Source organism: Apus apus, chromosome 4 (genome assembly GCF_020740795.1).
Source record: "Apus apus isolate bApuApu2 chromosome 4, bApuApu2.pri.cur, whole genome shotgun sequence".
Taxonomy (NCBI): domain Eukaryota; kingdom Metazoa; phylum Chordata; class Aves; order Apodiformes; family Apodidae; genus Apus; species Apus apus.
Window position 1 is genome coordinate 105,315,300 of NC_067285.1, and position 16,394 is coordinate 105,331,693.

A 16,394-nucleotide genomic window follows, 5' to 3' on the forward strand; every position below is an offset into this window, starting at 1 on the left:
GGCCCTTCTCTTGACTCTCTCCAGACTGTCCACATCCTTTTTGTAGAGCTGGGACCAAAACTGAATGCAATACTCCAGGTGTGGTCTGACAAGTGCCAAGTAGAGCAGGAAGATGATGATTTCTTTATCTCTACTGGTGATGCCCCTGTTGATGCAGCCCAGCATCCTGGTGGCTTTCATTGCTGCTGCATCACACTGTTCACTCATGTTGAGTCTGTTATCCACCAAGACCCCCAGGTCCCTCTCCACAGGGCTGCTCTCCAGCCAGGTGGATCCCAGTCTGAACTGCGCTCTGGGGTTATGTGTTCCCAGGTGCAAGACCTTATACTTCTCCCAGTTGAACTTGATATGGCTCCTCCTAACCCACTCCTCCAGTCTGTCTAGGTCATCCTGGACAGTGGCTCTTCCTTCTGGACTGTCAATGTTTCCACTCATCTTGGTATCGTCAGCAAATTTCATCAGGATGCTCTTGATTCCAACATCCAGGTCACTTATGAAGATGTTAAACAGCACTGGTCCCGGTATCGATCCCTGGGGGACCCCACTTGTGACTGGTTGCCAGTTTGAGGAGGAACTATTTACTATCACCCTCTGGCTACGGTCTGTCAGCCAGTTCCCCACCCACTAAACAGACCGCTTGTCAAGGCCATAACAAGTCAGTTGCTCCATATCAGAAGTCTTGGAGAAGTCCAGGTAGACAATGTCCACTGCTCTCCCTGCATCAACCAAGCGGGTGACTTTGTTGTAGAAGGTGATCAGGTTTGTCAAGCATGATTTGCCCCTGGTAAACCCATGATGGCTTTTTCCAGTCATGTGCTTCAATTGACTTGTGACAGTCCCCAGGAGGATTAGCTTCATGACTTCCAGGGAGGCTAATGTGTCTGTAATTACCTGGGTTCCCTCCTTTGAGCCCTTCTTATAGATGGGGGTGGCACCGGCCTTCCTCCAGTCCTCAGGGACATCTCACAATCTCCACAACTTCTCAAAGATTATGGAAGGTGGCTTTGCAATGACATCAGCACCTCTCAGCACCCTAAGGTGGATGGCATCCAGGCTCATCAATTTGTACAGGTCAAGCTCCTGTTGTAGCTGACACACCAACTCTTCTTTCACTGACAGCAGGTTGGTGTCTGCATCAACCTGGACTTTTGTTCCTATGGCCTGGGACCCAACAGCACTGGTAAAGACAGAGGTGAAGAAGGTGTTGAGGACCTCTACCTTTTCAGCACTGTGACTAGTTCACCTCTCCTGTTTAATAGTGGGCCAATATTACTCCTCTGTTGCTGCTTGTTGTTAATGTATCTGAAAAACCTTTTACTGAAGTTTTTGACATCTCTGGCCAATGTCAGCTCAAGCTGAGCTTTTGCTTTCCTAACTGCATCTCTGCATACCCTGGCAATGCCCTTGTAATTTCTATCCAGTAATGTTCCACTTTTCCATCTCTGGTACATTTCCTTTATGGTTCTGAGCAGACCCAGAAGCTCACAGTTAAGCCAAGGGGGCCTCTTGCTCAGCCTACTTCCCTTGCCTTTAGAGGGGATGAACCAGTTTCTCAGTGGTGTGCTGCTGGTGTCAGCAAAACCATCCCAGACTGAACACCTTATCAATGCCAGCCATGAAGGGGAAGGAGAATCCAGACTTTTTTGACTGGACTAATTGGTTTAGCAGAGCAACATCACACAGAGCAGCATGGGGAAGGCAAGTGGAAAATGCCCTGTATAGTTCTAAAGAATTCAAGCAAACTCTCATCATTTGGAGGGAAAAACAATTTATATGCAAATTAATACTCTCTGGAGTCTGTCCAGTAGCAGCCAAATTCTAAGCAAATGGAGAATTCAGGTTTTCCTTTCTTAAATGTTTTTTATTATCAGAGAGCCTGACAGCGGCTTCTTCCATCAGTTTTCCTCAACCTGCTCGTTCTCCTACCTCTTTACAACCAGTCCCCTCCTTCTCTATCACTTCACAGTGTTTACAGAGAGTTTGGTCCTCCACAGGGATCCTGGGCTGGCTTCTCAGTGCTGAGCTTCTTGCACATTCACATAATCCTTTCATATTTTCTGCCACGCATTCTCACTCTTTGGGAGAAGATCAGAGAATCCTCAAAGCTACTTCATTAATCTCTGTCCTTTTCTTTTTAAATCTCTTCTTTGCTGGGAGGCTTACAAAAAATGTGATGACATTTTGATCTCACGACATGTCACCTCCAGCAGCCACACCAATCAAATGGTCCTGCTATCTCTTTGTGCTGCTTGTAAATGGCCCTACTCTCTAAACCGATTAGATAACCAATGTCTTTATATCAGCCTGTCACATAAAATTGTTAATAAAAAAGTGAAAACTTAGAGACACGAATATTGAATTAGCTACACCAGAAAAGTCTGCCATCATGTCTGGAGCTGTCACCATGTTTGAGAACTGGAGATTCCCTCAGACCTTTTCAGGTGTTGTCCTGACCATGAGAGATGCCCAGACAACACCAGAGTGATCACCACCAACACCAGCAAAATCCAGAGCTGATGCTTGGTGTCTCCTGGCTCACCTCTACGTTTTCCTTTCCAGGACTGCCAAAAACTCTCTAGTTTGCAGTCCAGATGGCCAAAAAGCTCTCTTCTGCACTGTTTTCAGTCTGTGGTGAAAGTATCAAATCTTCTTGTTTCCAGAGAAGATGGTAAGATCATGCTCTTCCTACACAGACCCAAGCCCACCCTTGCAACCTGGCACATCAGGGACCCACACATCCAGCACTCAAGCACAGGATAACACTTCTACAGAGTATGAGCCAACACCTTACAAGTCACAGACAAAATCAGAGCCAAAATCTTCTCCCACTGTTCTCCTTGAACAGGATCTCAAGGGAGCCATCTCACCATGGGATGGAGGGACAGGGTGCTGGCAGCATTCCTGCAGCCATAGTTGGGCTTCAGTTCAGACCAGCCTCCCCATTTGCTCTCTAGTGTGTCCATTGCACCTCCATTTTGACTCTCTCTCCACTGTTTTGTCTTTCTGGAGGTATCAATGAAGTTTAGCAACAGTTCCACCTCATTTTTTCTCTTCAAAACAAATGGCAAATTTACATGATATCTTTAGTACATGGTAAGACGCCTCTAAACAGGAATTCATCTATGAAAACAGATTATAATTAAAGGGAAATGCAATACAGGATGCTGCTAAAAGAAGTTTGTTATTTGAGTACTGCAATCATTTTGTCTTCTTTCCTGTGTTTTTGATAAATATTTATAAATATACAACTTGTTTGTTGCTCTCAGAGTAAACAGGGAGAAGTTTCTGCAGTCAGGACTCTGATTTATATTGAAATATTTAATGTTACAAATGGACAAGGTCATGACTGATTGTCTTCCACATTTACCCCTTCGAATCAACATAGCAGCTTTCACAAATGAGACAGCTTTGTATTAAGATAGACACCACTCTTAAATGCTTTCTGCAGGACGACTACCTTTTTTATTGAACTTAATATGACAGGCTAGCATACAGTATCTGGATCTTATGTAGTATGAAAAAACATATACTAAATATAAAGCGAATTGGAGCAGGTTTTGGCTCACTGTAGTCCTGCCCTAAAGCATGAATTGAGGACTATGGACATGGACTCAAGTGCATGATATAGCACTCTCCTGTTCTGGTTTTCTTGCATTTGCCCCCAAAGAGGCAGGTTGAAACCAGCCTCCCATCATCTCCATCCTTGCAGGCAGCTCTCAGGCAGGCAGGAAGGAAATGAGCCTTGCATCACCTCTGCCTGCCAGGTCTCCTGTGATCAGTTATTCAGCATCAGTCCAGCATGGGCTAGTGCCAAGTCACACTAAAATGCACAGAGCAGGTCTCCTAACTGCTATCAGGGCTCTTTTCCTGGCATCTCTGTGCCTCAAGTCTCACATTATGTTGCTTTTAGCTTATGAAAGAAGAGTAAACACTGACCAGAATGTCAGCCAAATGAAATGACCTGTCAAAACCAAACAGCTCCAGCTGTCCTCCTCCTCAACTCCCTGCTTGTAAATGGCTTTTTAAAAATCGGAAGCATAAGAGCGAGTTGTCCAAGGTCAGCTCTAAAGTGCACTCTAACTTTGGATCCTTGTCCATTCATGGGTTTTTCAATTTATTTCCATTTCTGTGGTCTGACTGGCTAAAAACAAATACACAGAGTTTAATCTATCAACTAGGTCCGTTTTAAGCACTGCATGAAATTAAGTGGGTCCGAAGGTCAGACTCTTTGTGGCTACAGTTCATCAAAGACAGGGTTCAAACTGGCAAATTATTTGAGTTCCCTTCCTTTAGTTAAATTATTCTCAAATTCTTTTTTCCTAGAGGTTTTTCTTACATGGATTTTTTTTCTACAAATGTTGGGGAAATTCAGAAGTGATCTCCTAGCCTGGAGCTCTAGGTCCATTTGTGTGAGAGTCAGTGGTGTGCTTACTACACCAGCATTTACACTTAAAACACCTGTGCCATGAGAAAGACGACACAGAATAAAAAATAACAGATCTGCCTTGCGTGGATGAGTAAAATAAACTCTATAGAATATTATTTCCACCCTGAAAATATACCTTCTGCCATAGCTCCTCTGTGCATATATTTTAACATTACTGGTACCTATATATTCCCTGTTCTGTTGCTTTTTATTTCTGCTAATACATCCTCATTATATAGATTCGTTGGCAAAATCAGTCTGGTCTATTCAGTGCCTGCTGCAGAAGGGTTTCCACCTGACTGCCCCTATCCCAAAATGAATAATGAATACTTTAAAGAACTTCTGCATATGTAAAAGAGTAACCTTTGCCCAGAAGAAGGACACCTGGCCTCTAACGCACTAGTAGAATAAATCATTACCAAACAAGCAGGAGTAATGAATCTCCTCTTAGTCCTGCACTGTCCAAAGGGGACTGGTGCCAATCTGGGTAAAAATTAGCCATATGGGGGGAAAATAAAATAAAATTCCTCAAAAATCAGATGATCTCTGCTGCACTACAGGTGTGACCCACACAAATCAAACAACTCTTGAAGCAAGTGTTATCTCTTAGAGGTGCCTGCATCTCTCTCCCTCAGCAGAGGGTTTCTATCAGGGCATTTAATCAGTCCCGCCCTTTCTGTACAAGCTCTTGTCACTCGTATAAATTGCTATTTCAACCTGAAGGCCAAGGAGGAAATGTTTCTGCAATTCGTGAGCTTTCTGAGGCCCCAGAGACCCCATGCCTGGGTTCCCTCCCTTTCAGCCACAAGGCTTGACCTGAGGGCCAGGGCTCTAAGCAGGAGAACTGCACGGCCCTCCTTGGGTACCACATCAAGCTCAAGTTAATTTATTCTGAAAACAAGATTAAAGCACTAAAAGGGTGACATTTTCCTTTGAATGTTGTCTTCATTTATGAGCAATGTTAACTTACCATTTCTTTTGGGAAAAGAGATTTGATAAACATGAATGATAAAACCTTCCACCATACCGGAAAGGAAATTTGCATAAATTTCCATCCTCTGTAAGCACTGAAATACAAGAATAAAAACCTCATCATGCAGCTGAAATCCAACCCACGTATATGTTATTATATGAAATTATGGAGACAGATCTTAAAGATTTTTAGCTGTACATTGGACTATGTGTCTCTGCAACTTCTAGTGCATAAGAAGAGGCTTAAAATCCTACGTAATGACAGAATCAACAAAGATTAATGGGCTCTGTGGTAAAATAAAGATCTCAGATCATTTCAGCTCAAAATACATTTCAATTTCTGGTACAGCAAATGCCAATTATATTCATTAATTGCAATTATCGTTTCTAATTACGTAGTATTGTAATAGCATATTAATTTATTTCTGAACTAGTATCCTTTCAGGCTCCATATCACGTTGTAACATCTGTTTAAAACAATTAAGGCATCAGACAGTACATACTGAAATAGAAACAGCCAGGAGAAAGGAGGTTTTAAAGGCTGGGGGAAGGCAGATGATTTTCATCATACCACCATCCCTTTGGGATAAGCAGATTCCTTACAACTAAATGGGGAGAAACTGATGGGACCAGTGTCTAAAAAGGGCAAGTTTTACATTCACTGCGTCAGTGGTGGGAGTCTAAGGAAGGGTGGTGGGAGGCTAGGAGACAAAAAATCCTTCGAGACGGGTCTTGAGAATGAGGAAGACTGAAGATAAAAAACACAATGAAAAACTGTCAGAGCTCATTTAACCATTGAACCAAAAGCAATCAGCTGTGAGAGCCGGGAGCATGAATGGGAAGCCAACCACTGCTGCAGGAGAGAAATGGGGCGTACAACAGAGCTGGCAGCACAGCACGTTTCCATTTCTCTGGACAATGTACAACTGCTCCTTGTCCTGAGCTTACCCCTTCAGTCACAGCTGAGGCTCCTGCACGCCCTTGTAATAGCTGTTAACCCTCATGAGCCCAGATTCATCATTTCAAAGAGCTCCTGAGGCCAATTATTAGCATTATGAAAAAAAAATAACTCTTCCTTGTGGTTCAAACCCTTCCTAAGCAGCTGGAATTATGGTCATGCTATCTGCCCTAACTGTCCTCCTGCCTGTCAATGCCAAACATCTTCTGCCAGCCCTCTGCTATCCCTTTTTTAAGCCTGGCTTTCATTGTCTGAAGTAGAAGTTCACATATTTACCTGCTCTGTTTGATGCCTCACGTTATAAGCAGTAAAGAGAGTTGTGAAAATACATCTCCATTCAGAAGACATATTGCACCCCAAAGGATGTAAAAGACTATTCTAAGTCATACAGGCACCATTAATGGCCCAGTTCATGGAATCCATAACAGCAAAAGCCCAGGACAACAAAAGCTCTAAAAACAGAAGCTGCAATGCCCACACACAAGCAGGATGTCTGTCTGCTTAGGTGCCATCAAAACAAATGCAACCCAGCAAATTGCATGGGGCTCAACCCCTTCTCCCACAGAGAGGTCAAGGGCTGGGGCAGAAATTGAACCTATACATATGACGAGCTTGTGTACTTCACAGTCAGAGGGCAGACACAGATCTGATTAAAATAAAGGGAGCTGCACCTCTGCAGCCACACCATGTTATGAGTGAATGTAAGCCACGCCAGCTCAGAGAAACTAAAATCCCATCAACACCTCCCCATTAATCTGCACCTGAAGGAAAATCACCTGAGATTCCTGAGTTAATCCCAAATTCCCCTCTACACAGAAATTAATATTGGCATAAGCATTCCATAATCCTTATTCATGTTGAAACAAAGACAGTCTTAGTATGGACTTGCACAGCATGGATACAGACAGGCAGATCTTTCATACTGTCATGAAACCTATTGGATTTGACTTTGTACCTTGTGGGTGAGTGAACTCATGTTTTGAGCCTCTTCCTGCCCCAGATTTGTAGTGCTACAAAGAGAAAAAAAGAATGTGGATTGGAGACACAAATTCACTCTGGGAATCATGCTATAGAGACAAATGTGCTTTACAGGATGCCCTGAAATCATGTTTCTTCCAGTGCTTCTGCAAACATCCTATTATTTGTGTGTGTGACTTTTGCTGGGGCACAGTCTGGTGAAGGAGAGAAGATAATCACTGGCTCTTGAGAGGTCTGTGTTAAACCAGGAAAATCCAGCACAGCACAAAAAAGAACAAAGCCCTGCTCCGTTATATCTTTCTATTGCCAAGGGACACATCTCCTATTTCACTCAGCAGGAAGCACATATGCATTCTGGGGCCAGTTCACAGTTACAAATAATATCCCAGCATTTTACTTTTCCTGCTATTTAGTTCTGTCCCCCTGGGCATTAGTTAAAAAAGCAACTCTGCTTCATTTGGGTTTGCCCATCAGCAAGCAAACAGCAGGAGCTGATTTTAAGCCATAGGAAATCATAAAAAATGGCAATATACAGAAAGTGCCTCTGCCACCAAAGGTTCAGACAGCTGAACTATAGCAAAATAAAAATATCACCAAAGCAGCCAAGGAAGCAGCACATCATGGATGCAGAACTGGATAGGGGGCTTAACAAGTAAGGGAGAAGACCGAGCTGTTGCTAGTGTATACAGGGAGGGCTTGGACAGTTCTGAGGAGTAAAGAGTTTTTGCACACTACACTGACTCTGCCAGCACTGAGCAGTCTCTAACAGCTTCACCCAGGGCTGGTCTTTTCCTAGGCACTGTGAATATTCCTCTCTGCTCCCTCCTGCAATGTCTAATGAGGTACCTCTGTATTTCACTGGAATAGTTAAGATTATAGTATCATTTAAGTATATCTGAGCTAGCTTTAATGTAGCTAGTGAAATAAGGCTAATCATAAAGCCACACAACTGGGGACCTAGCTAATGGTGAACTAGCTAATTAGCTGTGGTGGGGTTTAAGCAAACTACCAAAGTCAGCTGGTATGGCCATACTCAGCAGTGCTGCAGCTGTCTTGCAGACATACCCAAAAAAATATTCAAAGTGCCTGTAACACTGAACAACACGGCATGACAACAGTAATAGAGGTAGATGGCAACCTAAGCTGCCAAATTCAGTTACCAAGTAGCAGTAAAGTCTGGTGTGGTAAGATCTGGTTGCATGCTACTGCAGATCCCTGCTTGAGTCACTGTGTTTCTGAGTTTTATTTTCAAAATATTTCAAATTTTGTCATCCTTCCTCCCCTTCCATTCTTTCTCCCTAGCAGGGCAGAGATGTAAGCACTTTCTTTAAATGCAGCTACATATGGGACCAGCTATGCTACAGGCCCCCTGCTTAGACAGCACTGCTGTGAACCTTCACCTAGCAAATCCCTTTTGGTTTTCATTTGAAGAGCTCTGCCTTTAGTCTCATCGGCAGCTTCACTCATCCAACCCCAAGGCAACATTGTCCTGCCAGCCAACATGTAGGTGATCCACCACTCCAAAAGAGAAGAATCAGACTTACCATCCTTGCACAGTCACTGCTCAGAGTCAGAGCCAAGACAACAGTGAAAGGAGCACACACTTTCATCTTTGATCTCCTCTCACAAAGGTTTTGCCTGGCAGAGGGAAACTTCCAGGGCTGGGCTGAAGCAGGAGGGTGAATCAGCCACAAGCTTTTGCAAAGGGCTGTGATTTACTTGGCTTTAGGGTATTTTAGTTTTCTAAGTAAGCAGAGCTGTTATCATTGTTAATCATTAATGTTTTTGTGGGTAGATGGGAATGCCATGTATTGAGATACTCGCCCTAAACCACTGGGAGTGAAGAGTTTACGAAGTACCTGACCCTTGGAGATGATCACCAGCAGGTGTTTAAGGGCACCTCCAGAGGAGCTGATCCAATGTTGCTTGTGATCACAGACGATTTACCATCCAGACACTTCCTGTCTCTTTCCCTTCAGGAGCTAATGAAAAGCTTGGTGTAGCAATAACAAGGAGCTCCAAAGCAAGCCCACTCAGGAGATGACATTACATTGCAAAATCTGGACCAGATCAATGCCAATATCACACACAAGAGTTACTCATTAACAGATGGTTACCTGCCCAGCCATCACTTACAACAGCCCTTCAGCTACAGACTGAGAAAACTAAAAAGAAAGAAAACAGCCATTAAACAAAACCTTTAGTTACCAAAAAGCTCCTTCTGCAGCTGCCTGAGCAAAGCCATCTCTTGGAAGTGCTTGCCTGAAACAGCTGCACTGCAGCAGCATTTCTAATAAGGATGCAGAAGGTATTGCTAAAACTGAGATTTCACCAGTGGAGTCTGTTTCAGCCCCACCTTGCCCCACAACCAAACTCCACAGGTTTGGCTGGTACGACTGTGTCTGTGCTTGAGGCTTTTGCCAGCTGTGTCCTGTCAATCAGGGACCGCACCTCTTCACACCCTGAATCCCCACAGCCACAACAACAGAAGAAGAATACCATAACCCTTGCTTAAACTGTGCTCTACCCTTTGAAGTTTCACCAGCACAGCTATGGAAGGGATGTGCTTTTTATTTTTTCAACCCAAGAATGTCATGGCAGTAGGGCCAGTAGGGTCATAGCAGTGCAGCTATCCCAGCACCACTTTGCCATGGTGGTTCATAATGCTGGAGAGGGTTTCCACTGGCTAAGCTATCACACAGCTGTGTCTGTCACAATAACTGCCCTTGCATATATAGGCTTAGGGACAAAACCTTCTTTCTGTCAGAAAGTATTGGAACAGCAGGAACCAGGCAAATTTGAAATTTTCAAGCAAGGAGCAAACAAGCGAAAATAAAATTGTTTGCCTCTATGTGTTCTTTGTTGCCTGAAGAACTGAAGTAAATAAAGCTTCAGAATAGACTCATGGGATAGATGTCTTATTTTCATTCATTTAAAACATGGAAATAGAATGTACAGACAGTCTGATCTGCCTGAGAACAACCAGCAAAGCTGGAACATAGATTTCCACTTCCTTTCCTCATTCTTGACTTTGGCCAGTAGGCTTCAAGCTCATAATGCCTACACAATTCTCATAGACATCTGCTTGCCATCCAGGCTACTCACATTGCACAAAGAAAGCAAAACAAGGAAAAAAAAAAAAAAAAAGAAAAAAAAAAGCCATTAGCTGCTATTCCATCTAATGTTTCCTAAAAAATCTCTGTAGAAAGGGAGGAGCAGGGAAGCAAGGACTGGACAGTGAGGTGAGGAGAACGAGAATTCTGCAGAAAACTGCAGAAATACCTCATTACACCCATTTCCAGAATAAAATCCATCCATTTCAAGGACAACCAGAAACATTATATTTCTGTAGTCACCAAGGCTGTAAGAAATCATTTTCCACACCTGAATGTAAGAAAGCAGAAAAGCAAGTGTGGGGAACGGTCCATCTTCTCTCCCGCCACGACAGCAAGGATGCATCCTGTGTGCGTGGATGTGTGTGTCTGCTGCCAGGTACTGCAGCTCAAAGGCACTGAACTCCGAGCAAGAGTTGCAGAGTGTCTTTCTGGGCAGGCACAGCTCTAAGCTTTTAGCTCAAATCCATTCCTCAGCATAAGAAGAAGGAAGAAGCACCGACACCAGGAGCCACTTCAACTGATAGGACAGTGCTGGCACAAAGCAAAATTAAAAGACATCAAATCCACGAGCTGCAAGAGAATGTAATGGGAATTACCCCTGAGTAAGGTCTGAATAAAAACTAACAGTGATTCCAGGATTCAGACAGATATGAATCATGAAAAAACCCCAACTACTACATGTAGGCTTGCTGTGTTGGTTCAGAAGAGAAGTGCCTGAACAGGTCTTACAGCCATAGACAAAAAGCAGAATTTAATATGTGACATTTTTTATAAATTATTTTTAATGGTTAGTGACTCTGTCAGCTGTTCATAACCAGGAGTCTGCCTGCCTTCATCAGGCTTTTCCTAGAACTAGCAAATATGAAGTATGCTACTTTTTTTTTTTGAGAAATGATGTGTCTCATTGGCATGAAAATACTCAGAAAACTGAAGATTCAGTTTTGATACTGAATTCCTAAAAACCTCACAGATTTTTTGCACTTTAGAATTCATAAGGGTGAAGAACAAGGTCTGGGCTCCATATATTTGTGTGTCATCACGTGAAGCTTTTGGCCATGAGCAGCACAAGTGTGCATGGAGGGACAGCACTGGAACAAATTTGGGAAAAGAGATCTGAGATGCATTAATCCTTTACTCTGGTCCAGTTTTATGTCATTCCAGATAGGACCATGCAGCAGCATGGTCCTGGGTGAGCTGGGAATGACCCTAAAGGCAGAAGGACCAAGCAGGGAGGCCCATGCCTTCCCCTAACTCGTGTTCACATCTGACACCACAGCCTCTGCGTGAAAAATCCAGATGTACACAGCTTCCAATGTGAGGATAATAAAAGTGGGGGGAGAAATAACCAGCACAGAGCTTAGGGAGTTTCAGGAAGCATCAGCTTTTCTTATTTACTCACGTAGACCAGTGATGCAATCACTGGTGCTCAGTCAATTTGCATAAATCACTCCTGACCTCAGGAAGGGACTGACCAGAGATGAAGGCAGAGCTGGTGCACACAGCCAGCCACGCAAAGCGCTGAATGGCCCAGGCCACAGCAGCCTTCTGCCTCTGCCAAGGACCAGAGAGACACTCTCACAGTCTGATATCACCAGATTCCATGTTTTTAAGCCACTGGAGCTGCCGAACATGAGAAAAAAGTCTTCTGCTGCAGCAAGGAGGTGCTTTTGGGTTTGTATCCCTGCAGCCGAGAACACACCAGCCTGCAAGACCTGAGGCACTGTGCCAAAACCAAGGCCCCAGTGTGTCAGTCTGATGAGCCCACAGACCTGCTCTCCTTAACCTTCTCAAATCAGTGAATCTGTGCCTCATTATTTCCAGCCTACTGAAGGAAACTTCACACAAAGGGAGAAAATAGACAGCTGTGCATGGAGCAACAAGGAAACCAATGAAGACATGGAAACAATTTGTGGGGCATTCAAAATTAAATCCCTAGCATTAGATTTTAGACCTCATTTAGTGCCCATTTCAAAGGAGGCTCTGTAAAACACTATATAAATATATATAATGTAAACATATAATTAATATTTATATAAATAATATAAAATATAAACAAAATGTAAATACAGAAAGCATACGTATAAATACAAAATAAATATACAAATAAATGTGTGTTTATGAAAGAGAGGAAATCTGGAAATAGGAGGAAAGCTCTGCCTTTGGGGTGATATATTTGGAAGCTCTATGACCTGCAGCCTTTACTACAGGTCATCCCACCAAGGAGACTGCAGCTAGAGTCAGATTCTTGTTTTCTAAGAAAATTCCATTTTCCTTTTAAAGAAAGGCACATTCCAGTTCTTAACTTTGCTGCACATAATACTGAACATTTCCTGTGGAGGACACATAATCCAAACACATTTAGAGCCAGTTTCTTCTACCGCTGAAGTCAATGAATGGTTTCAAAATAAGACTACAAACTTTTTATTGTGTTCGCAGGCTGTAATCCTTCTGTATCAAAGGCTAAAATGCCTCCGTTTCAGCATTTTCCCTTAATATTGGCATAATTACAGGAAAATGAAAAGACAAATAAGCACACAATAAACAAGCATAAAGAGGCAGAACCCTTGCTGCAGGGGGTACAGCACATACTGATAATGCTGCCTCATACATCTGCCTTTTTCTCACTTCCCACATTGCGATGACTTGTATTTCTTTAAATTTAACAGTAATTAATAGAAACCCAGACTGAGCCCAGACTCTGAACTACGTAGTGATAATGAAACTATAGTAACAACCATCCTAAATCATTGAATAACAACAAGAACTACTTTAGCAGAGACAGCCACCAATACAAATTAATAAAACTGCTTTCTTATAACTCATCAGTTACTTCACTAGACATAAGCAGAAAAGACATATTTAAACACACACGGATGTGTTTGCATTCATCCCTGTGAACCCACCACCAAGCAGCCTGGGAAAGTGTTGTCATGGACTGCAAGTTCACCAGAGTTGTCCATTTTTTGCGTTATTTCTGACTATTGTAAATGTTTCTGAGAAATCTACTACTCAGCTACTGGAAAGTTGAAGAAACATAATAATCTTTTCTGATTACTAACTAATTCCCCCATGTATTTTTGCAAACTTCTATGCTTTTTCATAGTAAAAATGTTTTCTTCTGTCAAAGCCAGGTTCTTCATCCCTTGTGAAGGTAACATATGGCAGCCAACTAAGTGGGCAGTGTTGCCTCCAGAGATGATCTGCTGTCCAGGCTTTAGTTGACATTGCTGTTAGGAAGCCCAAAGCCAGCTTCCTTGATAAGGACACAGTTGTAGGCTACATCATTGTTGACACTAGCATCTAGTGCTGGATCTAAAGTCTCTGTGAGTGCGCTGTGTCCAAGATGTTTATACAACCTGATGAGTGAATTGGAAGAAATTACAAGTATTTCTAGCATAAAATATACAACTTTAAATTCATCTTTCAAGGAGAGTAGGATACAAGCAATCATGTGTGGCCATTCTGCTTCTGGTGTACCAGCAAGGGACTCTGTGCTGACATGAGACTGATGTATAAACCCTCCTGACTCTTTTCTTCTCCTCTGTGAGATCTACAAACCATGCTGCAGATCTTAGTGTCACTGTTGAATGGGATTCCCTTCTTCTCTGCTGCTTGAGATCATTCCCATCCACTGGTCCTAGGAACTGTTACAAAACTCAGCTGACCCCATTACCTTCATGAATATCCCAGTCATCAGACCTGAGGCTAAAGCTCACAGGCTCCAAGTCTAGTAAGTTTTAAAAGATTTTAGAACAAGGCAATGCAGCAACACTGAGAGAGCAGGAGGGAGCCTTCCCCTTTCCTCTAACACCTGCTGCTCAGGCTGCCCAATGTGGGTCAGATCTGTCTTGGGAAGTGGTGCAACTTCAATCTGGTTGCTCACATCCAAAACCAACATCTTCACCACTTCCCACTTCTCTGTTCTGGAGTGGTGCCTAGAGAGAAGATACCATATCACTATTGCTAACCCTACATGCAAAGGAAGAAAGCTGAAATAATTTCACTTGTTTGCTTATTTCAGCAAGAAAAAAGAAAATCTTTGGCTTAAACTAAATGGAAAAGTGTAATTATTCACATGGGTCTTAAGCAGTGGAGCACTGAGCTTTACTCATAAGCACACTGCAACTGCAAACACCTCTGGGTGTTGTCCCCTCCTCCCCCTGGGAGATGCAGAAATACTGGGGGAAAAAACTGACACAGTTTTGGCTGTCAAGGAGGATTGGAGTCCCAGTTCCTTCCCTCCTGCACCAACTTCGCTTTTCATACTCACAGTCCCCAAGCTGTGCATAACCTCTGCCACACTGCAACAGAGCAAACAAATCCCTCTGCAAACCACCCCCCCTCTCCTAGCAGCAGCCAGGCTGGTGCAGCACAGCTGCAAGGGCTGGGTGCTGGCACATGGGAGCCAGCAAACACGGGTTTGGCACTGCTGCACTTCAGCAGATCATCCTGGGACAGAAAGATACGCCTTCCCTCAAATGTTTACTCCTCCTCACTCCTCTCACCTCCCACTCTTCTCCAGCACCTCTAGCAGCTCTCCTGGCTTCCCTCAGCCGCCAGCTCATAGCTTTGGGGCTTTGTGCACCCATTTTCTTTCTCTTCTCTCCAGGGTCTGAAGCTGTTCTCAGATCTCTCATGCTATTTTTTTTCATCTCACTCCCTCACCACCCTCATCTCCCACTGACAGGCTGGCTATGAATATCCCATCCTGGACCACGACCTTGCCAGCAGCCTCCACTGCCTCCCCAGCACACAGCAGCAGAGTGAACATCTTTCTTCCATGCACAAGCCAGTCTCATAGCTTTACTGGGTCTTGTCTCACCTCTGCCTCCTGCAGGGCTTTGAGCTCTCCTTTGGCAGCTCTGCAGACCTTCACACTATCATCACAGCTCCCCGTGGAGGTGGATCTGCCCCCGAACTCCTGGATTTTCTCCCATGGTTCCTTCAGTTGGCCTTGGCATGTTTTTGTTAAACAACCCTCTTCACCAAAACACACATCCTGGTCCTTATTTGCCACTTCTAGCCCTTATCTCGCTGCTGTGCCTCAGACATGGCCTCTTTGGTCTGGCTCTCCACTAACACCTTCTCTTCCCACACTACTGGGTCAGTGCTCAGAGCTACGCCTTCAGCTAGAATCACAGAATCATCACAAAATCCTAGAATGGTTTGGGTTGGAAGGGATCTCACACATCGTCTAGTTCCAACCCCCATGCCATGGGTAGGGACACTGTCCTGTTCCATCCCCACCAGCTCAGGGAGGTTGTTTTTATTCTCTGTGGGGGACAAGGAGGGACCACAAACACCCTCAGGAGGTTTTAATAAACCAACATACAAGGAACACATCTGGCAAATGGTGCAGAACAACAACAATCTCAAGGAAACCTGTGGCAAAATTTCCCTCAGATAAACTGTAAATGATGAATAAATATACAGGCAAAACTTATAATGGTGTTATGTATAACCTGTGATAGCCCAGAGTGAAGCTGGAAAAGAGAGAACCAGGGGATGAGTGGGAAAGAGACAGAAAGAGAGAAAAAGATCACCACCCTCAGGATCTCACGCTGGTGGTTTCTAGTCTTTCTGGTTATGATCCTCAGGTGGTGGGTGAGAGTGTGAGAGGGAGAGAGGAGAGCTGAGAGAGGAGAGCAGAGAGAAGGAAGTTCATCTTCATAGGAGAGGTGCTCCAGCCCTCTGAACATCAGCAGCATGAGACCTTGTGAGTCTCTCTCCAGTCAGAGGGTTGTTGTACTCACCTCCTTTCCCAGCCTGTCATCACCAGTGTCTGGCAGGAGTGGGCACAGGCCCCTTGGCAGCGCAGCACCCAGAAGGTGCAGCCTTTCAAACAGGCCCTACAGCAGCAAACACTCGAGCCCTTCTCTCCTCTGGCTTCAGCATTCCTAGGAACACTCTCTCTTTTTTTTTCCCCACTCTCCCTGTGGCTGTA

The 16,394-nt window shown here is 43.9% G+C and overlaps 1 protein-coding gene across 2 annotated transcripts in view; it reads right to left on the minus strand.

The window, feature by feature from the left end:
- HGFAC (HGF activator) overlaps positions 1-9,047 on the minus strand; it is a 44,686-nt gene extending 35,639 nt beyond the window's left edge. Inside the window, exons 1-3 of one of the 2 annotated variants that reach the window (XM_051618431.1) lie at positions 8,879-9,047; positions 7,312-7,366; positions 5,397-5,493 (exon numbers count right to left, since the gene is read on the minus strand). In XM_051618431.1, coding sequence (XP_051474391.1) covers positions 5,397-5,493; positions 7,312-7,366; positions 8,879-8,944 — 218 coding nt within the window. In that variant the 5' untranslated portion in view covers positions 8,945-9,047. The remainder of the gene's footprint in view (positions 1-5,396; positions 5,494-7,311; positions 7,367-8,878) is intronic. The other variant, XM_051618430.1, reaches the window with a different exon arrangement.
- Positions 9,048-16,394: the final 7,347 nt, after the last annotated feature.